This window comes from Onthophagus taurus, chromosome 2, assembly GCF_036711975.1.
Source record: "Onthophagus taurus isolate NC chromosome 2, IU_Otau_3.0, whole genome shotgun sequence".
Classification (NCBI taxonomy): Eukaryota; Metazoa; Arthropoda; class Insecta; order Coleoptera; family Scarabaeidae; genus Onthophagus; species Onthophagus taurus.
In genome coordinates, this window is record NC_091967.1 from 9,749,314 (window position 1) to 9,776,522 (window position 27,209).

A 27,209-nucleotide genomic window follows, 5' to 3' on the forward strand; every position below is an offset into this window, starting at 1 on the left:
ATTCGGTTACAAATGGTTAAAAATAGTTTAATAAAGACATTTTTTTCGTGTTGACCTTAACACATGATAACAAGCATCATATTAATGTATAAACTAATCGGAAGAGAAATGTGTCTTTTTAATAAAGTGGGTTTCTAGATAAGCGTTTGATAAAGTATGAAAATGATTTTTTAGTAAAATGTGATTTACTGGGGAATGATATTCAAATTGAATATATGTTTAAAAGTGTAGGCGTGAATTGTTGTCACATGTTATATGTCAACATTCTTGAGACCTACAGTAAACTGTTCTATAAATAGCGTTCTAAATTACTTTGTCGGATGTATTATGATTTATAAAGTTCTAAACCCATATTACGAGGTTATTGTATAAATATATGCCAACGAAATTAAAATAAATTAATATCTCACTGTTCAAAATAATTTATTACCGCATTTTTTCAAATCCTCTTACAGTTCTTAGACACAGATAGTTTTTAATTATTTATTAATATCTCCTGTTGAGTTTAGCTGAAGTGTACACTGAAAACACGTGTGATCTGTTTTATAAACGTTAACTTTGTTGTGAGGTTTTTTTTAACCTAACAATGAAAATCGAACAAACTAGCGTTCTGATTGTCTGTCACGTAATGGAAACATAGGTTAACGACTCACTGCTTCTCTACGACTATTTACGAAAGGAATATTAAATTTTCTAAGTAACAGAATGCAGCGAAATAGTTTCAAATCATCCAGCTGGATTTTAGAAGTTCGAACATGATATGTTGATCGAGAAATAAACAAATTTGTCAACAACCACATAACTCGGTCGGCAAGGTTTGAAATTTAATTGAAAATTTTAGAAAAGAGCGCACTTCAGATTTCAAGACAGCGATTACGATCGTTTGTAATTACATGAAATGTAGAACACTGCAACTCACTTCTAATGAAATAAATGCTTTATGGCTCTTGATGTTGCATCGTACTAATTTTGCGGTTAAACAGCTCGACTAGAGTCAAACATATTCTTGCTAAACCTCTTATTGGTATCAAACAATATATTAAGAAACTTGTATTATTAATTTTGAAGTGGTTTCTTATCTGCCGCTAAAACAACTAATTAAAACATTTGAGATTTCATCAATGTACAAAAACATCACAGTACGTATTGTTATGATAATGGAAAATTATCAAAAAGGTTCACAAAATGAAGTTACCAACTTAACTTGCTAATCTTTAATCGGCATTTTGATTTATACTAATCTTACCAGCTTTTATATTGAGCAGTCCTATTTTATAAAGAATCTTTGAGATGGGGTGAGATATTCTTAGAAGAGGAGATGCGGCTGATTAACATCATATCCCAACGAGGAACGAATTTGTGTACTTGTTTTTTTTTAATGAAAAGGAATGATTAATGGTGTAAAGAGAGGATGCGATAGAAAATTTATGAAAAACTGAATATTAAATATCAGAAGAAAAAAGTAAAAAGGGGAAGAAGTTTAATGCGAAGTCTCCGTTGAGTTCCCGGTGATTTACGCTCGTAAATCAATCTCCTTTATCGACGAGAAAAGTTCAAAACGATAAGGTGATTATGGTGGCTTAACATTGAGTCTTGCATTGATAAAATATTTTATAAAATTCAATTTATTTATTCATTGCCTATATTATTTATTCTATGTTTGAAAGTTAGATAAAGTCTTCCATATCTAGAATTAGCCTACAGTTTAATCTGTTCTGCCTGTTACATTAACACATAACGTTTCTAAAGAATCACGTATTTATGAGTGAAGTTCAAGAAATTGACTTTAAATGTAATCATAAAACAACATCAAAAAACTAATTAATACGGAAATAAGGATTTCATGAAGGATTGGAGTGTTTAATTTAAGTCGTTCAAAAATAAATCGTATATCTTTAAAGTAGAGGTTTTATTAAAGGATGTATTTAATACCTTAGTTACTTTATAAATACGTTATAAGTAGTTTTCTATAAAAAGTCTATAAGATAATCTCCACCAGAGTTAATTCCCACATATTACTCAATTTATACTCCTGTAGCCCATCGTGTTTTGAAATGGGTGTGGAGACACGAGGTTAGTACAGGAAGGCGATCAAGAACCGTTTTCTATGAGCAATCGTTAGAGGTGAACGGGAGATAGCATCCCTTCTCGACGGGAACCTGTTTGCCTCGTTGTTTTGCCTGGGAGAAGTAGGAAGCGGACCTCAGCAAGTTGACTGAACCCGTTTTTTTTCTTCATCTTAAAAGTTACTCGGCCGAGCTGACCGGCAATTAGCATCTCGATTCGTTTTATTACGGTCATTTCTCGGGCGTAATTTGCTGGGCGTAGGAAAACACCATGCTCCTTAATTGCACGCGACTCAGGACGGCGTAACATTGTACCATTTTGCCTCGATCACCGTTGCCCAAGTCCGTCATTATGCAATTGACCGTGGCGTAGGTTAAGTTCAAGAAACTTGAAAAAAAGAAAAGAGAAGAAAAATAAAAATACAATTTATAATATTATTATATCCGGTTAGGTCATCTGGTCTATTAATTTAATAACGCTTAAGGGGAAATGGCGCGAGTAGAAGAAACTTAATCACAATCCAGTTTATTTTTAGTGTCCAAATTTAAGTAGTTTCTCAACTAATAAAACGAGGTAACTGATTCACATGTGACATGGGGGACTTTCTTCTACTAGAAGAGACTCATAAACTTAGACGTACACCGAAAATACCCATCGTCTTCGTCGTCTTAGTGAATCACCGAACGCGGTGCCTTCCATCTTGACCTCGACGGCGATTATGTCGCAGTTCTATTCCCGTAACGGAGCTAAACAAGACCAACAAAAAAAAGGTACACTTTAAAGGGAGTAATAAATTTTCCAAACGCTTAGTCACGTCCTTACTCAAAAAGTTTGCAAAATAACCCAGGATGATTTCTATAGAAAGAGCCAAAATCTAAATAGTAACAAAAAATTGAATGGATTAAAAAAACATTGTGGATTTTAATGTTATAACAGGTCTGATGAACAAAATTCATAGGAAAGCACTTATTATGCTTAACAGTCCGTGAATGTCAATAGTTTGTCAAAGGTTATTTGTATGGTAAGGGCGTTCAAAGTGCACGATGAGTCTCGCTATAAATTTTCTGTAAAGATAAGGAATCGCAAATTCCTTTTTTTTATTTTAATTTATGCACCTATTATAGAAAATAATTTACATAAATAAAGGCGTGTATCATTGACATTCTCAAGTGATACGTCCGTCCCAGTTCAAACCAATTTAATTTACTAAAAAATATGGTGAAAGTTGAAAATTGCTCAATTAAAAACGACAACCACGATCGATTTAAAGAGATTCTAAATATGCCTCCGGTGTATAAATCCAATAAATGATTGAATTCGTGATCTCGTCTGAATATGTTCAACAACTAAATCTTATGGGCATATACATGCATTGTGCAAGACGGATGGTTCAAGTTTATTGAACCTGAAACGTCGTCGTTTCATTACACACATGGCGCCGAACTCAAACCGTTTCCACAGCGTGTTTATTACGCGAACAATCGCCCGCTTCTGTACTCCATATGACGACCATAGTGACAATTATTGAATAAGCTCGGTGTAACATTTATTTTCTAATCTAATCACAGTAGAAATTGAATGCCATGCTATTAAAGCCGACTCTCGCTGTGCATTTGAAAGTGCTTTATAGGTAATAATTGAACGAGATTACACGAAATTAACGAGAAGTTTTATCAGATTTCAATTTCACTGCCATTACCAAATGATAATCACATTAATTTGTCATTTATAACAATCTTTTTCTTTCTTTCTTTTCTTTTCTTTCTTTCAACATTTTCTTAGTATAAGAGTAGAGCCAGATTATCAGACATTTAGTTGGAATTTGGAAAGTGGCCAGAGTAATTCAGTACCATGCATCAAATACTTGATTTTTGTCTTTCCACACTTATTTTCAAGCTATAATCACTGGTATTGTAGACCACTTCTTGTAGTTTGGAGTATTGTTAGTCTAATTCCGCAGTTTATTTAACAAAATAGAGTTTTTCCAGTATAAATCCAGTCTTCCAAATTCAGTGTAGAATCCTGTTAGTGCCATTCCAGACACTTTCTTAAATCAAGAATCTATCCGGTGTAATTCCAGACTTTTGCATGATGACTAGAATCTGCTGTTATAGGCGTTGTTTTGAATTTGTAGCTGCTTTAAACCACCGTAACTTTATACTTCTTTATTGAAGTTTCATCCTATCAGTGCAACTACAGAAATTCTTGATCCTGCTGGACATTCCGCCAGCGTAATTAATGATATTCTTTAAAGTGCGAACTATTGCCAGTGCAATTCCACACTTTTCAAAAGTAGTATTACATTATCTTATTTTTTATTTAATTTCTCTTTAAACAGACACGAATTTAAAAATCAATTCTTTAGAGATCGAAAAACTCCTTTGCTTTTAGAATTTGGTTTTTTTACGTTTCCAAGAATTTCTCTTTGTTGAGATACCGCATATACGAGAAAGTAAAAAAATAACTTTCATTTATCATCCAATACAGAATTTACAATAAAAAGTTTCAATTCCCAGTTCTTCAATCCTCATTGTCATTGTCGCTCAATACCTTATTGCGGTAAAATCAATCATTGAATAGCGACATTTGTAAGTGCAATATACAATAATCTTTTAAATCAAAGAACAATATACGTAATTTCTTGAACACTAAAGATAAAATCATAAAAGTTTAATGAAGAATTGAATTTATAGTTGGAATGTGATACTTTGGGGCAAATATGAGAGTAACAGAAAAATAAAGTGTATCAATTTATTTATTTATTCGATTCTGTTGTCGATTGATAAATGCTTACAATAGATTCCTTTTTTTTCCAATTTTCAATTATAAATCAAATTCAATTAGAAATCCTTGCAATTGTTGTAACTCATCTTTACACACGAAGTAGATATATCTCCAATAAGTTCAAACTTTCTGAATTTCGTCAAAATCAATTACTATTTTCAACCACAATAATTATTACAAAATCTATTAACAACTAACAATCCATTTTAATCTAAAATTTACAAACGTCCTTGTGGTCTTCTATATCGTAATAGTGTAAAAAACAAAATTGCCAAGTTTTTTGGTATTTCACAACGTGGTACATCATTTATAAATGCTAGATGGGACTGACAGTGAGTCAATCAATCGCGCGGTGTTAACACATCAGACATCAAGAAATACTCCAGAAATAGACACGACATCGTTGACATTCATCTTGAGCACAAGTTATTTATTGGTGGTTAGTTGTATATTTCAAATCTCCTCTATACTATTTTTTATCTCGCATTTCATGTCTTATACAACCATATTTGGATTATTACTCTCGTTTCCACTTTGACCTCTTCACATCGCAAAACGGAAATGTCCTTCTAACAAAACCAACATGTAGGTATGTGTATATAAAATAAAACATCTGTATACAATATATTTCATTTAACTTTTTAATTTTAACTGATCTAAAACATACTGTATTTATTAGATTTAAACAAAAATAAGTTATAACATCCCAGTAATATTTCAAAATAATGTGAACTCCTTATCAAGGAAAGATGAAATACCATTAAATGAAGTATTGTTTGTTGTACACGAACGATAACGACACAACCATTACTATCAAATCTAAAAATAAATTTCTTTCTCTACAGGCACGAGTCTTTTTTTCAAATACACCATTTTTAAAGAACCTTATCACCTTTCAAATCGTTATCTGTTCAAGTTGAAGTCAAGTGGCCAATTAGTAAAATTAAATCACAATAATTTATCGATTATTTACTTTATTTATTAAAAAATATATAAAACCATAAGCATCGCTGCTGATATACACTCTAAAACCACAATAGATATAGCTTTCATTTCGAATAACACATTATATGATGTAACAACTACGACGTGTCTCAACCGAAATCATATTTGACGTATAAACAACAGCTGGGAAGCAAACCGAGAAGCGAAGAAATCGAAAGTCCATTGCGGGTAATTGACCAACGCGAAACGATCCCGTGCACATGATGACCTACGATTACCGAACATTTTCTCGGTCGTTACTTGCTTCAGGTAACAATTTAATTTATTGAAATCATCATCTAAAGAAAATATAACAATCAGTTAAAATTTTTTTTAAATTGACAATTTGCTTTAATTTACTTTCAGTTTCTTGCTCTAATTAATATTAACTAACCTTGTATAGTAATTTAAATGTTTGTTTGTGGTCGAGATATCATAAAAGTAACGAGAACGTATGTATAATGTAGTGGTGTATGTTGTATCACATTATAGATTGACAAGATATACTTACATATAACTTGGCGAATCGGTTGAATGGACACTTATTGAATGGCCAACGTGCAATTTCATTAAAGAAACGCATAAAGACGATTGAAAACCGTAATAAAGTATGGTTTACATCCTGTATATTTCCAAGCACCGGTGCTTGACAAAATGACAATTACAGTAAATGGTGAACGTGCGCTTCCTGTACTGGACAGCGTTATTGTTTCAGTGAACTCCGTTAGAATCGCGATCGGTCATTCGGTACGGATGTGTTCGATGTTGTTTAGGAAATCATTACTGGACTTGTTTTACTAAAATTAGACTTGTCGGAATATTCCACATAGTTCAGGAACTTAATAAAATAGAAAAACTGATTTTATAGAATGAAAAGACTTTTAAGCCTCCCGCATTTGGATACAAGGCTCTGTTTACTCGAGTATGGCCATCTGGTTTCGTGCCACCGTTTATTTTTAGCCAATTCGTTCCCAAAACCAATGGCTGGCCACGTGCTATTTAGACTTTTCGACTTTTCCTTTTCATAGTTAACAGATTTATTCTCCCTTTTGGAAACTAATTCACGGTCACCTATAAATATATACGCGGCCAAAATCTTTTAAAAGCCGAGTGTCCTTAGTGGATTCGACAACTCTCCTCATCCAAATATGGCCATGAATCGACGGCACCGCTTCGTCTGCAATGAACTACCACCTATACTTCGTAATGGTTAATTTGGCGAGAGATCGTCGTTGAACCTACGCAAAAGATATTGGTGGCGGTATCAATGTCGTTCGCATTGAAAACGGCGACTAAAAATGGATTGTTTTTCGCACGGTCTCGGCCCGATGCACTTATATGGTTCGTGTGCAACCTGCCAAAGAGGTCACGATCGTCTGGTGATAGTAGGGTTATTGCATTGATTTGCAATAGTGTTAATGGGGCCCTCTCGTCGAGACACGCCCCTCACGACACCATCTATGTAGAAAACGCGTTGACCAACTTTTGAACAAGTTACCATCAATGGAAAAGATCATTCGCAACGATTTCCTAGAGATCCAACCTAGTCGTGTATTTATAAAACTCCTTTTCGTGTTGGCATTTGTGTAAGTATAAAACAAGACGATTTAATTTGGGTTACTTCCGGAATAATAATAAAACTTTAAAAACGGTACCATTTAAAAAAGATTAAACAAGGGCACCAACTCGACCATAAAATTATTTAATTGCATCAGTCAACAAAAGTAATTAAATTCGCAATGGTTACGTCAATCTTTTATCCAGATGACCGATATAAAGTTTTTATTGCAGCTATTAAAATTGCCGCGCATTAACAAGTGGAAACTAAGTAAACCATTGTTGACTTTTAAGAGTAAAATTTATATTTCACAACATTTCTTTTATAAATTCAACTTCTAAATAGGAATAATTGCGTAACACTTAAGAATTTAATAAAGATTTATGAAGTCATTTCTATGAAAAATATTATTATAAGTTATTTGAAGATGCAAAAATCATGCACTTGAAGTCATAAGCCTATTAAATAAATCGCTTTGAATATCAATAGACGAACACTTTTATAAATAGTTATTAATTTTGAATTGATTAACAATTACGTAAGAAGTTTTTAGAAATCCTATATTGTCACGAAGTACATTATGTAGTTAAATACGTCGTCTCTTATATCGACTCATGTATTTTTCTTATCAGATGGAGACACGCTTTCACCTATTGTTCAATTAATACATATGATTATTTTATAACTTGTTAATAAAAAAATCATCAATAATGTCACCAATAATAGATTTGAAAGTCATTTCGAGACTATAATTACAAGAAACAGTAATTAACAAGGCAATAACTACAAAATATTTATTTAACTTGGTTGAATTCATACTTAAGATTACATAAAATTTCATAATAAATATTTAAGAAAAATTCATAATAAATATGACTCATTACGTGCTTCTTAACAGCATGTAAAAATAATATTATGGTTCTTTACATTAATTGTTATGGTCATTTGACTTATAGTAATAAAATTTACTTAGCAATAAAATGTTCACACAATTCTTCGTAAACAAGACAATAAAAATACGTTCTGTCTTCACACATTTTATGACTGTTACGTTATTTCTTAAAATTTTCAAATTTATACTAAAAACAATATAAACCAAAAGAAATTTGTGATACTTCCTTTAAAAGGAATACTTTTATCAGATAGATTGCGTTGCAAATTTTTGTATATTATTTATTTTTATTAGAATATGTCTTAGTTTTGTGAACTTAGTACATTTTATTGGGGACTGCATTTCTAATCTTGCATAAATTATTGATTTTCTAATCTAAAAAAACAGCCATATTTGATGACTCCTGATAGAGACAGATAAGCTGTAAGCTATCATTACAATCAATAACGTAAGCTTCAAGTATTTCATTTTTTAATTGTAGTGCTCTTGCATTAATTAACAGAGATTAGTTAGGCAAAATTGAGGCAAATTTATTTCTTGTCCCGTTACCCAAAAAGCCTCGTGCCATAATGTGACAATTTCCAGTCTCAGTACTTCACATGTGTTAATGATTGTAAACCCTCTTATACGCAACTAACTCAGTTTACATTTCAGTGGAAACCATGTGTAACATAAATCACAATGGCTCAAAACTTGATGTACGCCTATTGAGATAGTACACTTAGTTGATAACTTCTTATCTTACTTCATTGCGTGAAATCTCTTGCTTAACTATGATTTAATTAATCTAACACAATTGCTCTCGAAGTTACAACACTCGAAGTATATGCTTAACACCGTCAACCTTACTAAAGTTTTAGAAAGTTTTCATATCACTCTAATAGGTTTCTTACTTTAACTTTGGATGTTATTAAGAAATTAATACAACTTTGTACAACTCCAAAAGAACATACGGAATTATACTTGGCTAGCCTTTCAGATATGAGTCAGTGTATCTTGTTTCGTGGGTTGAAATTAACAACTTTTCTTTGGAAGTTTTGCAGCATGGATAGGCTTGGTTAGGCGTAATTGGAGATTATGGAAAAAACACCATGACAAACACCATATTTCGTACCATTGAATAATCCGTGTAACTGTTCAGTTTGCTACCTACATTCGCAATTACGAGACTTTAAGCAAGATAATGTTACGTGAATACAGACTCTATCGTTATAAGGGCCGTTTCACTCTCTAGTAGAGGCATGACGTTTACCGCTTCTCTCTATTGTGCTAAAAATTTATTGGCACCCTTATTAAGTTCAACTAATCTTAGTCATAACTTTGTAATCTGGTTACAAAAAGGTGTAATAGTGTGATATGGGTTGTATAAATACAAACTGTTCAAAGTTCCCCTTCCAATCATATCAAAATAAGCAGTCAAAGAAATATATCCAACATAATTCATTCTTCTAATTCATCTCAGCTTTTTCGCATTTTTATAAGACACCGAACGCAAAAACGTGTAATGAACAAAGTTTTACAGTCGACATTTTATTTTAAAAAGCGTATCTGTAACGAATTTCAATTAAATGTTTAATGTTCTTAAGTGATGAGGCACACTTTCATCTGTCTGGATGCGTAAATAAACAGACCATAGTTTACTGCGGTGTTAACAAAACCCCAAAGAACTCTATAAGAAGTCCCTTTATTCGGAATGTATAACCTTGTGTTCATTGTAGAGAGAAACAAACCTTGATCTTTGTATATATTCCTTTTAAACCAACGAAGAGTAACTGTGAATTATGAACGAAACGTCAACTTAAGTTCAAAAATTCAAGTAATACTTACTACAATTTTTTTTTACTACATTTACTGAAAAGTTAAGTCCGAAATTTCTTTAGAAAAGCAAAGATTTAACAAAAATCAAAATGGTAGTGTAGAGTCTTTTATCTAGATCTTTAATGGACATTGTATAGTATATCATACTCTTCGTCTATCTGTGTCCTGGAAGTTCTTTCCAGCGCAAGGCAACCTTTGAGTCCTTTTATGTGTTAATCGCCTGTTTTAAGTGACTTTTGTGTAGTCCACAGCCGGGTTGGGGTCCAATAAAGTACTTTATGTATTTTTGCATTTCTGTGTTTTTTATTAGCCTCAATGTCTTTGTCAACCTGGAAACCACCATATAGTAACTCCATTACCCCTGGCGAATTTTCTCATGTTATCAGTACATTCTTTGACCAGTACGGATTCACACATGTAGGCTGAATTGCCTTTAGGACGGCCCGACAGTCCGTAAAGATGTTTATCGATGTCATTTTCTGTCAATTCTCAAGATTCAAAACGGTGCATCCTCAGCCAGGGCTCCTCTTCAAGTTAAGGTTCACCATTCGTCCATTTTTCCTTGCTTCTAAACATGACCATATACGGCTGGTCGAAATTATATTTTATCATGAGTCCCTGCGGATTTCGAGGTGAAGGGTCTGAGTGAAGCCGATTTTCGACCAGGAATGCTACTTCGTAATCCTTAAGTGATTAAACAATCAAGACAGATCCAATGTTATCAGACAGATTAAATGGGTAAAATTACCTTACTTGATGACGTTTCGTTAGAAACACGCCGTGATTTATGGTTCGTGCATGTTGGTGTTTCACCACATTTCAACGTAGCCTTGTTACTAGGGAGTACTTAGCACGTTGACTGCCACACTCTAAATTTAGGGTCTGCTCTGTCACTACCATATTTTATCAAAAACAACGTATCATCATCTTTCTAAGTTTAAGTATGTTATGATTAATTTAAAAAAAAGTTGTTTAGATATATTTTGTATAAAACATATAAAAAATAATTTACTTATGGCACATACGTCCAGCCACATGGCAGTCAACGTGTTAAATAATAATTTTCCTAATCGTTGGATTGGCAATGGTGACAGTTCTGTAATATTTGTAATATTTTCTGCGTATAGATATGAATGCGCAGAAAGGTTCAGAACTGTTCGGAACTGCAGAACTGTTGAACCAAAACAGGCCTATAGTTTTTGTGAAGTTGAGCGAGTTCGACAATCCTAAATAAACGATGTGAAATTTGTTCTTATTGTTTTAATAAAAATTGTTACTGGTTTGTTACAATTTTGGAATTTTTTAAGGAAGCATTTCTAGACACATGTTTCTAAGAAATTTTTTTACTGTTTTGTTCCATATCACGTTGCTGACGTTTAGCCAAGCCATTCAGATATACCTGTATAAACAAAAACCATCATGTATATATTTTTATGAAAAATAAATTTAAAAAATAACCCTCCAATCACGATAGCACAAATCATCGGTTCTGCAAATCAAATGCGTAACCGGAAGAAGTACTTTACCCGGAAGTTACAGTCATAATTTGAAATCACCGCCTATTTTTAAGTTTAAACATTCCATCATTTATCAATACGTTAATCAGTACCATATAAAAACTCCAATTATTTTTTAAGGAGTATTTTCTCTTATTAAAGTTTCCATGTTACCGCTTATGTGGGACACCTATGCTTAGATATTTTTAGTTATTATGTTTTTTTCTAATTCTTCTTAATTTATAAATGTAAACAGTTCTTTTAAGTAATATCCCTTGTTTTCAAGAAAATTTATTGTTTAATAAAAACGTGTAAACGTGGACTTAAAATACTTAAATCCTTTAAAAAAAGTAACCTTATTGTACTCTATCCAAAAGAAACCCATTGAACCGTAAAAACTCCTCGAAACCCGGTTTTACCTGAAGAACCCTAAAGGTTTTTGTTTGTATGAAAACATCTGCTTCACGTTGCCAAGCAACACAAACAAAAACTTATTCGATTTCCTGTCATCAACTGTTTTGATCCATAAACAACGAAATATAAGGTTAATATTTTGATTGTGGTTTATGCTAAATTTTATTTAAAACCCGTTTGTCATCTTACATTCTATTTCGGTCGTAACGAAAAAGAACACATCGTCTATGTGACATTTAAAATACTCGGCCAGACGTTTAAAATGGGGAAGTAGACATTCATCAGAAAGCATGAGGAAGAACCAAAAGGAAAATGAGGTCTTTTCCTGCTTAACCTATATATGTATATAGTATATATAAGGATCATCTAATTTGAAGTTTAGATAACTTACTTCGGTTCGTGTTAGGCTACGCATTCGAGCTCTAAGAGACCTTTTGGTTTTGGACCATGGTGGTCGATCAGTATTGGCGTTGCTTCTGGCAGCGCATAGTATGCTATCCCACGGCGATGGAGGGTTCGGAGCCCTTGGCGGTGGCAAAATATGCAACATATTCACACACCACTCTTAAATCTCAAAACTAAGACACGAAGATAGTCATTTTAACAATAACACTAGGAAAACAAATTTCCTTATGAATCTAGAGTTTATAAAAAAAACTTATTCAGTATTTATTATTATTATTATAAGAGAGATATAGAAGAGAGTACGTTTCTTTTTAATAAAGTTCATTTAAACCGAGCTCTTCCACCGACCAAACGAAACTGTCAAGAGAAACGAACATCCAACACGAAATCGCATGCACCGAGCTACGCTAGCGCCACACCGCGACAACTACCGTTAACTTCGATTTATAACCAAAAAAGGAAGATTTTCTACATTTTACTTTAAATACAATTTAAAAAACACGTTTCTTTTCGAATATTCACCTAAAAAAATAATTCCGAATACTATCACACTTTCAAATCAAAATTTCTATTATCATAATTATTTTATCAACAATAACAAAAAAAATTATGACAAATAAGGTTATGTGACTAATTCAACAAACATCAAAATTATTACATATCTAAATTACAAAATGCAATTATTATATTATAATTTTTTTTAATCTTCAACAGGTTATCACGAATACAATCACACAGACACAACACATACATAAACACAAAGCGTTTTAAGTTTACCCTCCAAACAAAAAGATTTTAACGTTTATAGCTTAAAACCAAGTTGAAATATGAATAACTTACGATGCTCTGTGGTGAATTATTACTGCTGGGGCTTCTTTGTACGGTTACCAAAGCCATTGTATTATAACTTTAAGTCGGAATGTAAAAAAAATGATCGGCACCTTACATTTGGTGAATAAAACAGTTCGCACCAGCACGAAATTAAGCACTATACCGCCGCGTATGACACCACCGCACGGGACGGAACGTCAGGTTAATTGTCATGTTCGGTTAATTTCATTTTTCTACTATCACCGCACTGTATTTTTGTGATTATTATTGTTCCTGATATCTCTCTCGCCGATCCCCACAGATTAAAAACGACTGTTACGCCGAAACTAACGACATCTGTCAACAATCAATATAACCAAAACTAAATTAAACTGTAACAAATTACTTTTTAATTATAATTAGATTAAAATTATTCGAAATATAATACAATTTTTATTACAATCAAAATAAAGTTTGTGATTTCAATAAAACGTTTAATTGGAAATATTTTTTCTTACACGCATACAGCGACATCTATCAATAATCATTATAAACAAACTAATTATATGTAACTAATCCTGTTTAATAAAAATTAAAATAAAATTTAGCAATAAAATTTAATAGAACGCATTAATTTAGATAAAAATTTTAGTTTTAATTTAACATAGTTTCGATGAATGTCGTAGAATAAAAAGTTGTTTTAATCTTAATGGAAACAGCGACATCTGTTAATACTTACATCCAACCTAATTAATTACACAAATAAATCACAATTTTTGTTAACATAAAAGCTATAAAAGTAATAATACTATACTTTTGATTATTAAGAAATAGCATATTCTTTAGTAACAAAACACTTTTCTGCATTCTTCCATTTCTGTCCAGAAATAAAGATTGCTCCAATAATAAAGTTCTTCACACACTTAACTTTTGCAGCATTATTGTGAACTGCAATTTAACTTGAATACAACTCGTTGTTTGTGGTAGAGTGTTATTGGGTTCGATATGTTTCTGTACCCACTTGAGATAAATAAATAAATCTTCAATAGTCCCTAAAAAATCATTTTAATATATTATGATATAACCTGAAACTTCTGTAAAAACAGCACCACATCACCCAATATAGATCTACTAGCAACTACCATTGAAAATGGATAAAATACAACACAGCACCTCAATCTAATGCTTCCAAACAAAGTGGGTGCTTAAATCGAAACTTATAGCACAGAACAACTGTGCTTATAGGAAGAATATAAGTACAAAGGCTGGCTATGAAGCTGCAGATGAATTAACACGAACAGCCTCTACCAAAGTGTTTGTAATACCAAATTCAGCATTTGCATCTCATTTATGATGACTCCAAACAAAAAAATAGGCTGTAGAGTAGATCCATTTTGTTTGTCTGCCAAATTGACTTATTGCCATAAAAAGTGCAGCCTCCACTGCTTATAAAATACGATTAAACATCTCTAATTGTTGTTAATAAAAAGAAAATGAAATTGTCTCAATCGAATCTAGCTGAATCTAGCGACATCTTTTAACTACTTTATCCATTACACACATTCTAAAATACAATTCAAAACATTAATTCACTTAAAATAATTAGAGATACCGTGTTTTTTTTTCTTAATTTTTAATAAAAAACTTATCTTAAACATTTATCTTTAATTTTGAATATCGTTTTTACAAAAAATTACTTTTTCATAACCCTCAATTTGATTCAAATGTCAAAATACAACCTAACCTCACTTTTACGTTTGAACTCTTAAACCAGATCTTAAACACCATCGTTAGCATCAAGAATGTCGAAAATATTTACACCAACAAACCAAATACGTTTAACAAACGTTGCCGTTGTGCGTATGAAAAAGGGAGGAAAACGATTTGAAATTGCGTGTTATAAAAACAAAGCTATATCATGGAGAAATAACATGTAAGTTAAAGCTAATCCAAAAACAGAAATTTTATTTCACAATAATTTGCAATTTTCAATTTTAATTTTAGTGAAAAGGATATTGATGAAGTTTTGCAAACTCACACGGTATTCCTGAATGTATCAAAGGGACAAGTAGCTAAAAAAGAGGATCTTTTAAGCGCTTTTGGAATGGATAATGCAACAGAAATATGCAAATTAATTCTTCAAAAAGGTGAACTCCAAGTATCAGATAAAGAGCGTCACAATCAATTAGACGCACTTTTTAAAGATATTGCCACTACTGTGGCCGATAAATGTTTAAATCCGGAATTAAAACGTCCTTATCCTGTTACCATGATTGAAAAGGCTATGAAAGACATTCATTATTCTGTTAAACCGAATCAAAGTGCAAAACAACAAGCTTTGACCGTTATAAAAATGTTGAAGGAAACTATTCCCATTGAGAGGGCTCAAATGAGGTTGAGGGTGATTTTAAAGGGAAAAGATACGAAAAAATGGAAGGATAAAATAATAAAAATGGAGAAAGTTGAGGTTGAAAATGAGGATAGAACTGGAGATGAATTGTGTATGATATTTTTGGTGGATCCTGGTCTTTATAAAATAATTGATGAAATGATTCGTAATGAAACTAAAGGAGCTGGAGTATTGGAGATCTTATCTTATAAAGAAATGGTTTTGGGAGATGAATATTTATAAATTTTGTGTAAAATAATTATTTATGTTAAAAGTCTTTAATAAAGTTTGGTTGCTTAATAAACACGAATGTTTCTTTAGTTTTTATTTATTATAATTATATTAAACAATACTATTTACACTTAAACAAAATCTATTGACTATTTTTTGTATCAGTAGAAGGAACATATATGGTCTCATTATGTTTATCCATTTTAGCAGCTAAACGTGATGCAGTTAATAAGAAGTCCGCTAATCGATTCACATAAATTTGGCATGAAGAACAAAGATGTCCATTTCTTACAAGAGGTACAATCGCTCGTTCAACACGTCTACAAATTGACCGAGAAACATGTAGAGTTGCTGAAGCTAAACCACTACCCTAAAAAGTTTAAAATTAAAGGTATCATTAAAAAGATGACTATAACAAAAAATATACAGGTATAATATATTTTTCTTGAACAGGTAATTCTTTAGAATATTGATTAATCCAATCTTCCAATTCTTTAACATGAGTACATTTAACAGAACTTTCACCCGATTGTTTGGATATTGCCTCAGAAATATCAATTATAACAGTTTGGGCTCGTTTTAGTTTATCACAGTATTCATGTTCACTTTCTAAAGCATATTCTCTTGCTAATCTATAAAATTTGATTCAAACGTAACCAATTTTACACCAAATTTAACAGAAAACACAACATACCCTAAGAAACTAAGTAACTCTTCGGCTGCTCCCATAGCTTCAAATACCTTATTATCTTTCGGTAAAATTGTCCCTGAAGAAGTTCTGGAATATCCTGTGTCCCCATCTTTAGCAAAAGCGTCCGGATATTGCTTTACACTGCTTCTAAAACAAAATATATCTAAACTACGAATTTGAAGTGGTTTGAAACGTACAATTTACTAAAATCTTTGGTTAATAATTTTTTGGAAGATATCACAAAGTGTCGAAAGAACATGATTCGTAAATGTATTGATTTTCATGTCAAAACTGGATTTAAATTGTCAAGTTCATTTTAAAATTGAGGTTAGGTAACTGAGAAAGTTAGGTTAATTTTAGATAAATAAAAACGTTTAAATTTTTCTCTACGAAACGTCTTGGTAAATCTCCAAAAGTTATTTTTAAGTACTGGATGAAAGTGTGAGAAATAGCCCAAAACGCAATACAAAATTCAAAATAAATTTAATTTTATTTTAGAATTGAGGTTAAGAAATTGAAAAAGTGTGGTTAAGTTTATCTGTCATGTGGAGGATTGAAAGATTTTTTTCAACGAAACCTTCTGTTGATTCACCAAAAGCTGTTTTTAAGTATTTGATGAGAGAGTGTGAGAAATTACCTAAAGGACCACAAGAACATTATAAGTTTCAAATAAAACAGGTTGTTATTAACAGATTTTGTAAAGATTATTTTTTCTAAACGAATTGTTTTTAGAGTTATAAACAATATAAAGATGAAACTGATCCTGCTAAGATCGAACAGTTAATATTGAGATCTTATCATGATATTGATTGGCTTATGAAGAAGGTTAAATACTGTTACTTTTTATTGTAATTATTATTTACTTTAATTTTTAGTATTTAAATAAATAATAAGATGGATATTCCTTTAATTACGAGTGGTTGTACTGTATCTTTAGATAAATATTGGGAATCTGTTATGGTTTATCACAATAGACCTCAATTAGTCAACAAAAAATTAATGGGTGTTACTCAAGCTTCTTTTTATTCCGTACAATCATCTCTTACAAACTTATTGGAGTTTTTAACATGTTCTGCAATTCTTTATGAAACCATGAAGTTACCACAATTAACCAAAATTAACATTTGTAATCTCATAAACGATATCTTGAAACCTTATGATAAAAACTTGGTTCTTACCAAAATTGATTTAAATGATTTTAATTCATCAACATCAGGAATTTTTATTTCTTTAAGAATTGTAATTCCAAAACTATCAATACATAAGAAATGTGTAGAAATTGTTGTATTGAATAAAAATAAAAATATTGCAAGTTTTATAGCTGGTATGGAGTCAAATGTAAACATAGCTCCTAACTTTCTTTATAATTTAGAATTAATGTCTTCAAACCATGTTCGTTGTACAGTTAACAACTTTGAAGATGCTGATACAAACAGTGCTAATTGGTTAGTTGATAAATTATTTATGAAATTGATTAAATGGGCTCAAGAAGAATTAAAAGAACCACCACAAGAATCTGTTAAACTAATTTCCATGGATGCATACTCTGATTTGTATGTCAATTTAAAAGAAAAATATGGAAAAGATATGGTTAAGGTACATTTTGTTATTGTTTAAATGTAAAGTTATCTTTATGAAAAACTTTCTTTAGATTTGGCCTGAAAATACGGATCCTCTTAAATTTGTTTATGAAGATATAGCGATTGCAACATATTTAATATGTTTATGGAACACCTTAAAAACATCTAAAAAACCATCATTTGTTGATCTAGGGTGTGGAAATGGTTTGTTAGTTTTTATTTTATCACAAGAAGGTTACAATGGTTTTGGTATTGATGTAAGAAAAAGAAAAATTTGGGATTTATACCCTAAAAGTGTAATTTTAAAAGAAAAAACTATCATTCCCTCATCAAATTATTTATTTCCCGAAATTGATTGGATAATTGGCAATCACTCTGATGAATTAACACCTTGGATTCCGGTTATTGCTTCAAGAAGTTCATACAAAACGAATTTTTTTCTTCTTCCTTGTTGTAGTTATGATTTCTCTGGAAAAAAATATTCTAGATTAAACACTTCGAAAAGTGTTTATAATGAATATATTGAGTACATTGAGGGGATTTCAAAAACTAGTGGATTCAATGTTAAAATTGACAAATTAAAAATTCCTTCAACTAAAAGAACTTGTTTAATTAGTTTTGGAAGAACATATAAAAATGATAAAAATGAATTTGCTATGATAGATCAAAAATTGGATGATCTCATAAAAAGTAAAACAACTTTAAATCAATTTGAATTAGATGATGGAGTTGGTTCATATGGTGATTTTAAACCACGACCTCAAGAGGAAAAAGTGAGAAATTGCACTAAAATCAATAGAAATGTTGTAAATAGAGTCGTTTTAAAAATAGTTAATAAACTATTAGAAGAGAAAAACTATTTAAAAGGATATAATGGAAATTGGAATTGTGGTGGATCATTTTCAATCAAAGACTTAACTGGTTCTATTTCAAAAGAAGATTTGAAAGAATTAAAAAATAATTGTGGTGGGTTACAAACGTTGATGAGAAATCACCGATATATTTTTGAGGTTGAGAAGGGTTTTGTGAAAATAAGAGTTCCTTCTACTTTTGACAAAGTTGCCAAGTACAAAGAGAAGCTTTGTTGGTTTTTTAATAATCATCCAGATGGATGTTTACATAGTTTTGGTGATTGTTGTTATAATCATGTTTCAATAAAGGATTCATAATTAATATTTTTTTAATTAATTTTTAGTTAACAAAATTAATTTTAAAAATTAACTAAATGTATAGCAATTCATAGTAGTTCTTGTGCATCTTAAATAATTTCAACCCATAATAATACTGTCCAGTTAATTCCAAGATTAGTAGAAATGAGCTGCTATGTTCCAAGCTGAATTAAAAATGCTAAGATTTGGAAAAAAGGTGGAAGAAATCAAATGACATAAAGGATTTAATTAGATGAGGAGGTTTGATCCATGTCGACCATTTATTTTATATAATGTAAATTAGAATAAAAGAATACTTTTTCTGGTCCTTCTATTTATTGTTTAATCAATATCAGCTTATGCCATCATCAGAGACTCTATAATAAGAATCATTTTAACAACATATGATGTTAAAATTTAATGATATATTCTTAAATAAGTACACGTATTCCATTTTAAACTTTAATTATATTATATTAATTGTAATAATGATTAATAATGATGATGGCGAAAACCGACATCGACAATAAATAGAAGTGTGTGAGTGCCCCACAAATAATTTGACACATACGTACACTTCGTTATAAGTTTTTTAATAAATTATTCTTTGGTGTAGCAATGTAGCACCGAAATTAAATAAAAGAAATATAATTCATCGTTTATCTTTTAGTTTTCATAAATAAATAGAAGGACCAGAAAAAGTATTAGTCAAATTTACATTATATGAAGGATTGGTTTTATAAGTTAGGTCTAAGGCCTTTTAAGGGTCTAGGCCTAGAAACTGTCAGATTTAGGGTTAAGCTGTGCTTAGGGTCTTTTGACGTACAATAAAGATGCAGAGAGAAGAAAATAACGCCAACCTTCCTCCAGGTCGCAATAGGGTCGATATGCTTATTATCGACTCTACTGCGACCCATAGAATCTTTATTAGGACAGAACAAACAGTGAGGAACGTTGTTGAATATCAGGGAAAATGTTGGAATTGTCATAAGTACATTAGAGACAATCGAGATAAAGAGCCTTAATGGTACGGATATGCAACCCAACCCAACCCGACAAATGACCTAAAAGAGTCATGGAATTGGTGCCACACAATAGGTTGAGGCACAGAAGGCGCAAGATGACGTGGAGAGAAAATGTGTACCTTATTCCTCTTCTTTTACTTACCCTATATATTTTTCTATACAATTAACCATATATATACTATCTTCTATATCGCCGACTAAGGCAGCAAAAGAGTGTAAACACTAGAGTGCAGATATATATATATCTGTCTTTGTCGTACCCCCGTCGACTCAAGAGACATGTGTGAACACGTGATGAGTACGCTTTTATCTTATTGGACGGTGAATTAAAAATTAATAGCAGCTGATGACCTTGATGTTTATAAATCAACAAATAAATGTTTGACATAAACATAACCTAAAATCTAAATATTTAGTTATGTATATTATAGGTTTCATGTGTATAATAACATAATTATTAACATATTTTAGGGACTAAGCAATTTAAAATGTAATTGTTATTTGTTAAGAAAGTGAAGCAAATGTGTTAAAAGTAAAATAAAAAAGAAAAAGAGTAGTGGAGATATTTTTGGGTCCTAAAAATTGGTTGAGCAGGTAGAAGGAAAGGTCTCAGTGTAATAAAAAAGAATTCAAAGTCCTCCTTTTCTTGAAACATTTTTCTTTATAAACATTTAGAGTACATATACTCTAATTTATTTGATGCATCAGTGATAATTTATAGTTAAAGTAAACCATCTATAATAATAATTGCATTTTAAAGCTGCATAAAATACGCGCGAAACACTTCAAACTCTTTAAAATTTACGATTCGCGCTAGCGCTTTCGCGACACGGGGGTACGACAAAGACAAAACATATATCATTCCGTCTTCTTTTGATGGAAACGCTCGCCACTCATTGCTTAGATAGGGAGTCAGCGATATAGAAGATAGTATATATATGCAATTAACTCATTCAGCCAACAAGTAACGCTAAAGAAGTGCCATACGGCGATTACGGCGAAGTAGTGTATGCAATGGCGCCTACTTTTTAATATTTAAGGGGGGGCTGAACTTTTTCAAATGGCACACCTTTTTTCTTTTAAAACTAATTTAATACAACTGTTAATTTACACCATTATTAAAAAAGAACCACTGACTAAAGCATAGCAGTGATCACTGCTCAAGAAACAGTAAATCATTGCGTAATTTATACTATTAACCTAGCTACTATGCGTCAAAAGTTATAATACATTTTCCGAAGGTACTAAAACGTTAAACAATAACGAATATATTTTATTTTTCAAAAATTATAAGCGATCGTGAAAATTTTTTCAAGTAAAGGTTATGTGAAATTATGCTATCTACCCAACTGAAGAAAAAAAAAAATTATATTTAGATTTAAAAAAATAGTGAAATTAGTACTCACATCCGGTATAACCGGAAGTACAAAGTGAATGATTTCATGTCGTAATAATCCGTTTTAACGGCCTAATTATGCATTCTAAATGGTTTTCTTATATCACTATTAATTAAAAAAATATATGGGGGTGAACCACTTCTGAGAGACACCCGGTATATTAATAATTAGTACTCGCATCCGGTATAACCGGAACACAGATGACCAGATCACAGAATAATTAATAAATTATTCTGTGACCAGATGCTTAACTTATACCGCTCTCATTTGGACCTCATATTCTATCTCTCTCTAGAGAATTGAAACTGTGTAGATGGCGGTAGTGTAGTCGATCGATAAATACGAGCGGGAATTTGAATGCTAGTTTAAATAAAAATCTCATTACTCTTTAAATTTTTTTTAATAATAAGTTCCAAAAAATCAAAAATTGTCATCTCAAAACTTGAACAAGTTTTAAGATGAAAACAGTGATTTTTTTGGACTTGTTATTAAAAAAAACTAACAAAAAATTATTAAATAAAAATGCAAACTTCAGAAGAAGAAATCTATGTATATTTATAGACAAAAATTTACAACTATAAATTTTTAAATATTTAATCGTTTTCATGGCAAAAGGGTGCGTTTTTGTACAATGGTAAAGCATTTGCTTCAAGGCTAGAGGAAAACCCATGAAAAACTCTAGCATACCATAAGTCAAATAAACTTCTAGACAAATTTAGGAATACGAATTGTTATTGTAAACAACAGATTTAAGACAGCCAGAATAAAAAAATACTACAGAGCAACTAAAATTACAAGTATTACAGCGAAAATGAGCAGTACACAGTATTAGTGATAAAATGTTGTTTTAGTTATAAAATAATTATTGTTTCCGAATTAACAATTGATATAAAACTTTAATATTTCTTTTTATTTGTTTCTGTTCCTATCAATTAAAATGCAAAAATATTTGAAACTTAATTAATGCTTTATTATTATTACTATAACTTAAAGTTAATCTAATATTAAAGTGAGCGAAACAATAACAAACCTAGCAAAATTTATCAGCACTAAAACAAAACAAAAGGAACAGGATTCATGTAACATGCTTTAGTCTTAGTCATAGTTTTAAGTTCTTAGTTCATCATTTATCATAATCATGGTTTGCATTGCTTTAACTATAATCACAACTGAGACTTAAATATATTGCCTTAATTCATGATTAGATAATTGGAAAGTAAACATTATTACCTTTAAAAACCTGAGTAAAATATTCTGGTTTGTTTAACATATCTCTCAGTAATGTGGTTTTATTTTCATAATTCTTCTTAAGTCTCCAGATCTGTTTCTCTTTGTTCTTTAAAATTCTTATTCAACATAAAACTTTCCATTGTAAAATGATTATTGCAAATTGTCATTCGGCTAGAATATATGTTTTCTACAGGAACACCAAGGCACTCATTCTATGATCGCTGTCTAAAATATCAAAGTAAATTTTCATTTAGTACAAAAAATCTATCTAACTTAAATTTATAAATGTACTTATTGGTATTTAATGGAAATCAAAATAACTTGACCACTTCCTCTACCGAACGTCCGCAAATGTAGCAAATCCTATCCATTTTGGTCCTTACTTTACCACCAAAAACCAACTAATTCTAAGATAACAAAGTATGACAATAAAACTAAGGAAAACTAAATTATGCAAACAAATAAACTGCTAAACAAATCTATAATCAAACGATACAGATTTGTTTAGTAGTTTATATAATCAAACGATAAACACGCAAAACTGCACAATAATTAAACAAAACACAGAAAGTTCGTTAGTTCTGACAGAACTGGACGTAACTGTGGGATTTACTACTTAAAATACATAGCGCCATCTATTGCTTTCTCTTAACTCTACGAGTTAAAAATTTTGAAATAAGTGGTGCCATCTATTGGTTTGTTTAAATACTACTGTAACGCGACAATTGCGCCATCTACACAGTTTCAATTTATGTGAGAGAGAAAGTACCATACGCATTTTTCATTTGTTGAACAAGGATAGATAGGAGTGCCAATTTATTAGCCGGAGTCCGGCCTCTGTATACTCTGTGAACCGGAAGTACAAAGTGAATGATTTCATGTCGTAATAATCCGTTTTAACGGCCTAATTATGCATTCTAAATGGTTTTCTTATATCACTAATAATAAAAAAAAAATATGGGAGCGAACCACTTCTGAGGGACACCGGTATATTAATAATTTTTCAGAAAATTTCTCAATCAAGTGATTCTACCCAATTATACACAAATAAAATAACTGCATCATGTTTATTATTATTAAAAACTTGTGCTTTAGGATACAATTAAAAAAACAAATCAATAATTATACACACCCATTAATTTATTATATTAAAATAAAAACCTAACTAATCTTTCAAATTTTTATTAATACAATTAACGTACACAACAAAAATTCGAAAGCAAATTTATATAATACCAATTTTATTGGCAACGTCAAGTGCATCATAGTCTCTAGCCAATCGAACATACGCCTTCTTTTTACCGTCTGGTCTGATCAACGTGTTCACTTTAGCCACATTTATGTCATAGAGCTTCTTAACAGCAGCCCTAATATGGTGCTTATTGGCGCTGGTGTGTACCAAGAAAACCAAAGTATTATTATCTTCAATTTTCTTCATCGCCGCTTCCGTAGTTAACGGATATTTGATGATGTTGTAAGCATCCATGCGGTTTCTGTTGGGGATAGCTTTCCTTGGATATTTTGGATTTCTTGGAGGCCTAAGGGTTTTTGGCCTTCTAAAATGGACGGATGTCCTAACTTTACGGATGTGGGTTCCATGTGGACCTTTAATAACCTTAACAAAATTTAAAAAAAAGATTAAAAAAGAAATGATTAATTAAATTTAAGAACTTACTTTAATTTGAACTTTTTTAGCTTTTTCAACAGGCTTAGAAACCTTTTGTTTTTGCTGTTTCGGTGGAACATGAACTTTAGGTTTAGATAAAACAGATTTAACAGGAGCCTTCGGTTTTGCAGTAACTTTCGATGCTGGCTTTTTAACGCTTTTCGCTGAAGGTTTCCCTGCGGCAACCTTCGGCTTAGCAGTTGTTGATTTTGCTACATTTTTCGCCGCTGGTTTAGCAGCAGTCGCTGGTTTTTTCTCTGCCGGTTTGGCTGCTTTCTTTTCAGCTTGTTTAGGAGCAGCCGCGGCTGGTTTTGGAGCTGCAGCAGCTGGTGCTGATGCAGGTTTTGCAGCTGCTGCTTTTGGAGCAGGAGCCGCTTTACTAGAACCACCAGCCGCAGAGGCTGGGGCCGTCTTCTTCTTTTCTTCTTTTTTCGCCGCTAGAAATTAATTAGAATTGTAAATCATTTCTGACATAACCTCAAAATATTTTTATTTTTTTTTATTAGAATTTCAGTGATGTGATCAAGGTTTGTTTTCATGGTTCTCAACGAGATTCCCGCACATAAATCATCATTAAAATCTTTAATTTTTGCATTTAAAGAAAAGTAAACGTGTTAAATGTTTAACCGCGTGGTCAACGTCAACAAGTTAAAAATTATCAAACAAACAGAAAATTATTGCTTATTTGTATTTAAACGTGATTTAGATGGTTTATTTTAGTTAAAATTGAGACATTTTTGAATTTTTTGTGAATAAATCGTTAAAAACTCACCGGGTTTATCCGCTGACTTTGGCTTTGGCGGTGCCATCTTGCAAAAGAGCCACACTAAAAGGAAGTTGTCAAATCAACTCCCAAACGGATATTAATTTCGCGCATGCGCAATATCACAAAGTCAAGCGTAAAAAAAGGGCGCGATATTCTAAAAATTTATTTTTAATTAAATAATCTTAAATTGTAGAAATATAAATCTTCTTTAAAATTTTACACTATTTGACTATTCAGTTTTGTACTCATACGATATAACCTCAATTATCATTAATATGACAGCAATGGTGGAATTTTATACAGCGTGGTTTTAAAACGATGCTTAAAATGATATTTTTTATAAAATTCAGCTAATTTAAATAAAATAATTGCTAAATTATTGTTTTTTTTGACGTAAATAAATTTTATGTCAACTTAAATCATTTTTCGCCGAAAACAATTTTCAATCTAATTTCCTCGAAAGAGTCATCATTTAAAATTTTGTAACAAGAATTAATTGGTTTTAATTGCTTTAATTCATCTTTTTGAATTGTTTTGTCGTACGTGAGCACACCTGCTTGTTGGTAGGTTTGAAATACAAACATCACGCTTCAGTAACTCTTCTAAAGAACTTTATTTTAGAACATGAAAAAAGGCATACTAAAAATGGTAGCTCAGGAAGTGGATAATCGACAAATTTTAACTATTCCACCGCCTTATAAAAAGGATTCAACGCCTTATAAACAAAAAGATTTTTGTGATATAACGAGGGAAATGTGCTTTCAGTACGGGCAAGATATCATTTCGGAATTAAAAATTTGTAAAGTTATTATTGTGGGTGATTTATCTGTAGGAAAAACTTGTATTATTAATAGGTAAGAAACAAATTAAATGATTAAGCTGTTTTGTGGTAGAGTTCTTTTTAGATTTTGTAGACAAATTTTTGCCACCGGATATAAGGCTACGATTGGGGTTGATTTTGATGTTGAAAGGTTTGATATTTTAAATGTGCCTTTTCATTTACAGATGTAAGTAATAATCTTTGAATGATTTAAATATTACATTCATATTAATAAATTTTTAGTTGGGATACAGCTGGACAAGAAAGATTTAAATCAATAGCCCAATCTTATTATAGAAGCGCTCATGGTATATGCTTTATTCAAATTATTAATTTTATTATTATACCAAAATTCTTATTTTTTTAATAGTTATAATAGTAGTTTTTGATTTTACCTCAATTGCAACATTAGCCCATTGCAAAAAATGGCTGGAAGAAGCTTTGGATGCATCAATGGACATGGATCCTTTCTTATTCCTCGTTGGATCAAAAATCGATTTGGTGGTAAATACACCCAATTTATCTTCCAACTTGATTTATTAAAATTATCTCAAATTAAAGTCAAACGCAGCTTATAACAACATAGAACAATCAGCGATGGATTACGCAAAAAAATTAGATATGGAATATTGGCCAGTTTCCTCAAGAACTGGAGATAACATCTCAAAATTATTTTTGCGAATCGCCAGTTTATCTTTTGATAAAATTATTTCTAACGAAAAATTGGATTCATTAATTCCATCTAAGCCAATTGGTAAGGTTAACTCTTAATTAAAATGGTTTTTAATTTTTATTGTTACAGTGTTTAATCAAAAATCCGTTGATGATGAGAAAAAATTAATTGGAAAATGTGTTGATGCAAAATGCAAGAATTTTTAATTAACATTTTAAAAGGTATATAAATAATATATAAAGCAAGTTAATGATCTCAAAAAATGAAAATTAAGTATTTTTCTTTGTATTGATGATAATAAAATAATTGTAATAATTGTGGTGGCTCTTTTTTAATCATTAAATATTGTGTCTCTTCAATCAAGT

The 27,209-nt window shown here is 31.1% G+C and overlaps 6 protein-coding genes and 1 long non-coding RNA gene across 10 annotated transcripts in view; 3 read left to right on the forward strand and 4 right to left on the reverse strand.

Moving 5' to 3' along the window:
- The window catches only part of LOC111427471 (Protein phosphatase Slingshot), a 139,453-nt gene that overhangs the window by 60,203 nt on the left and 52,041 nt on the right, over positions 1–27,209 (reverse strand). The window contains exon 1 of one of the 3 annotated variants that reach the window (XM_023062634.2): positions 13,259–13,536. The exons of 1 other annotated variant lie outside the window; for it this stretch is intronic. In XM_023062634.2, the coding sequence (XP_022918402.1) occupies positions 13,259–13,315 (57 nt within the window). In that variant the 5' untranslated portion in view covers positions 13,316–13,536. Of the gene's footprint in view, positions 1–12,404; positions 12,758–13,258; positions 13,537–27,209 lie in introns of those variants that run through there. One more of the 3 variants, XM_023062633.2, reaches the window with a different exon arrangement.
- LOC111427287 (SBDS ribosome maturation factor) lies at positions 14,947–15,937 on the forward strand. Its single transcript, XM_023062346.2, has 2 exons — positions 14,947–15,161; positions 15,233–15,937. The coding sequence occupies exons 1-2, from the start codon at positions 15,031–15,033 to the stop codon at positions 15,858–15,860; spliced, it is 759 nt and encodes a 252-aa protein (XP_022918114.2). The 5' UTR covers positions 14,947–15,030; the 3' UTR covers positions 15,861–15,937.
- Positions 15,928–17,034, reverse strand: LOC111427288 (corrinoid adenosyltransferase MMAB-like). Of its 2 annotated transcripts, none has more exons than XM_023062348.2 (4): positions 16,737–17,034; positions 16,543–16,683; positions 16,276–16,480; positions 15,928–16,218 (listed from the first exon to the last, which is right to left on the reverse strand). In XM_023062348.2, the coding sequence occupies exons 1-4, from the start codon at positions 16,796–16,798 to the stop codon at positions 15,991–15,993; spliced, it is 636 nt and encodes a 211-aa protein (XP_022918116.1). In that variant the 5' UTR covers positions 16,799–17,034; the 3' UTR covers positions 15,928–15,990. The 2 variants fall into 2 exon arrangements, with proteins under 2 accessions (XP_022918116.1, XP_022918115.1); XM_023062347.2 differs by having other exon boundaries at positions 16,543–16,686; positions 16,737–17,027.
- LOC111427286 (probable tRNA (uracil-O(2)-)-methyltransferase) lies at positions 17,276–19,292 on the forward strand. Its single transcript, XM_023062345.2, has 3 exons — positions 17,276–17,364; positions 17,415–18,135; positions 18,191–19,292. Exons 2-3 carry the CDS (start codon positions 17,434–17,436, stop codon positions 19,286–19,288), a joined length of 1,800 nt encoding a protein of 599 aa, XP_022918113.2. The 5' UTR covers positions 17,276–17,364; positions 17,415–17,433; the 3' UTR covers positions 19,289–19,292.
- On the reverse strand, positions 22,220–23,523 carry LOC111420744 (uncharacterized). Its single transcript, XR_011639679.1, has 2 exons — positions 23,211–23,523; positions 22,220–23,144 (listed from the first exon to the last, which is right to left on the reverse strand). It is a non-coding gene; the product is annotated as an uncharacterized lncRNA (long non-coding RNA).
- On the reverse strand, positions 24,086–25,467 carry LOC111427458 (ribosomal protein L23A). Its single transcript, XM_023062611.2, has 3 exons — positions 25,358–25,467; positions 24,595–25,022; positions 24,086–24,534 (listed from the first exon to the last, which is right to left on the reverse strand). The coding sequence occupies exons 1-3, from the start codon at positions 25,392–25,394 to the stop codon at positions 24,145–24,147; spliced, it is 855 nt and encodes a 284-aa protein (XP_022918379.1). The 5' UTR covers positions 25,395–25,467; the 3' UTR covers positions 24,086–24,144.
- Positions 25,736–27,161, forward strand: LOC111427459 (RAS oncogene family member RabX5). Its single transcript, XM_023062614.2, has 7 exons — positions 25,736–25,914; positions 25,973–26,205; positions 26,257–26,358; positions 26,415–26,479; positions 26,542–26,675; positions 26,733–26,925; positions 26,974–27,161. Exons 2-7 carry the CDS (start codon positions 25,976–25,978, stop codon positions 27,048–27,050), a joined length of 801 nt encoding a protein of 266 aa, XP_022918382.1. The 5' UTR covers positions 25,736–25,914; positions 25,973–25,975; the 3' UTR covers positions 27,051–27,161.

Excerpts from the sequence above, each read along its gene's own strand:
- LOC111427287 (XM_023062346.2), top strand. The coding sequence starts at position 15,031 with ATGTCGAAAATATTTACACCAACAAACCAAATACGTTTAACAAACGTT. Across the intron at positions 15,162-15,232 it reads ATATCATGGAGAAATAACAT|TGAAAAGGATATTGATGAAG; the intron begins GTAAGTTAAAGC and ends TTTTAATTTTAG.
- LOC111427288 (XM_023062347.2), bottom strand. The coding sequence starts at position 16,798 with ATGTTCTTTCGACACTTTGTGATATCTTCCAAAAAATTATTAACCAAA. Across the intron at positions 16,687-16,736 it reads ACCAAAGATTTTAGTAAATT|AAGCAGTGTAAAGCAATATC; the intron begins GTACGTTTCAAA and ends ATTTTGTTTTAG. Across the intron at positions 16,481-16,542 it reads GAGTTACTTAGTTTCTTAGG|ATTAGCAAGAGAATATGCTT; the intron begins GTATGTTGTGTT and ends CAAATTTTATAG.
- LOC111427286 (XM_023062345.2), top strand. The coding sequence starts at position 17,434 with ATGGATATTCCTTTAATTACGAGTGGTTGTACTGTATCTTTAGATAAA. Across the intron at positions 18,136-18,190 it reads ATGGAAAAGATATGGTTAAG|ATTTGGCCTGAAAATACGGA; the intron begins GTACATTTTGTT and ends AACTTTCTTTAG.
- LOC111427458 (XM_023062611.2), bottom strand. The coding sequence starts at position 25,394 with ATGGCACCGCCAAAGCCAAAGTCAGCGGATAAACCCG. Across the intron at positions 25,023-25,357 it reads AAAGTCAGCGGATAAACCCG|CGGCGAAAAAAGAAGAAAAG; the intron begins GTGAGTTTTTAA and ends ATTAATTTCTAG. Across the intron at positions 24,535-24,594 it reads CTAAAAAAGTTCAAATTAAA|GTTATTAAAGGTCCACATGG; the intron begins GTAAGTTCTTAA and ends AATTTTGTTAAG.
- LOC111427459 (XM_023062614.2), top strand. The coding sequence starts at position 25,976 with ATGAAAAAAGGCATACTAAAAATGGTAGCTCAGGAAGTGGATAATCGA. Across the intron at positions 26,206-26,256 it reads AAAACTTGTATTATTAATAG|ATTTTGTAGACAAATTTTTG; the intron begins GTAAGAAACAAA and ends AGTTCTTTTTAG. Across the intron at positions 26,480-26,541 it reads TTATTATAGAAGCGCTCATG|TTATAATAGTAGTTTTTGAT; the intron begins GTATATGCTTTA and ends TTTTTTTAATAG.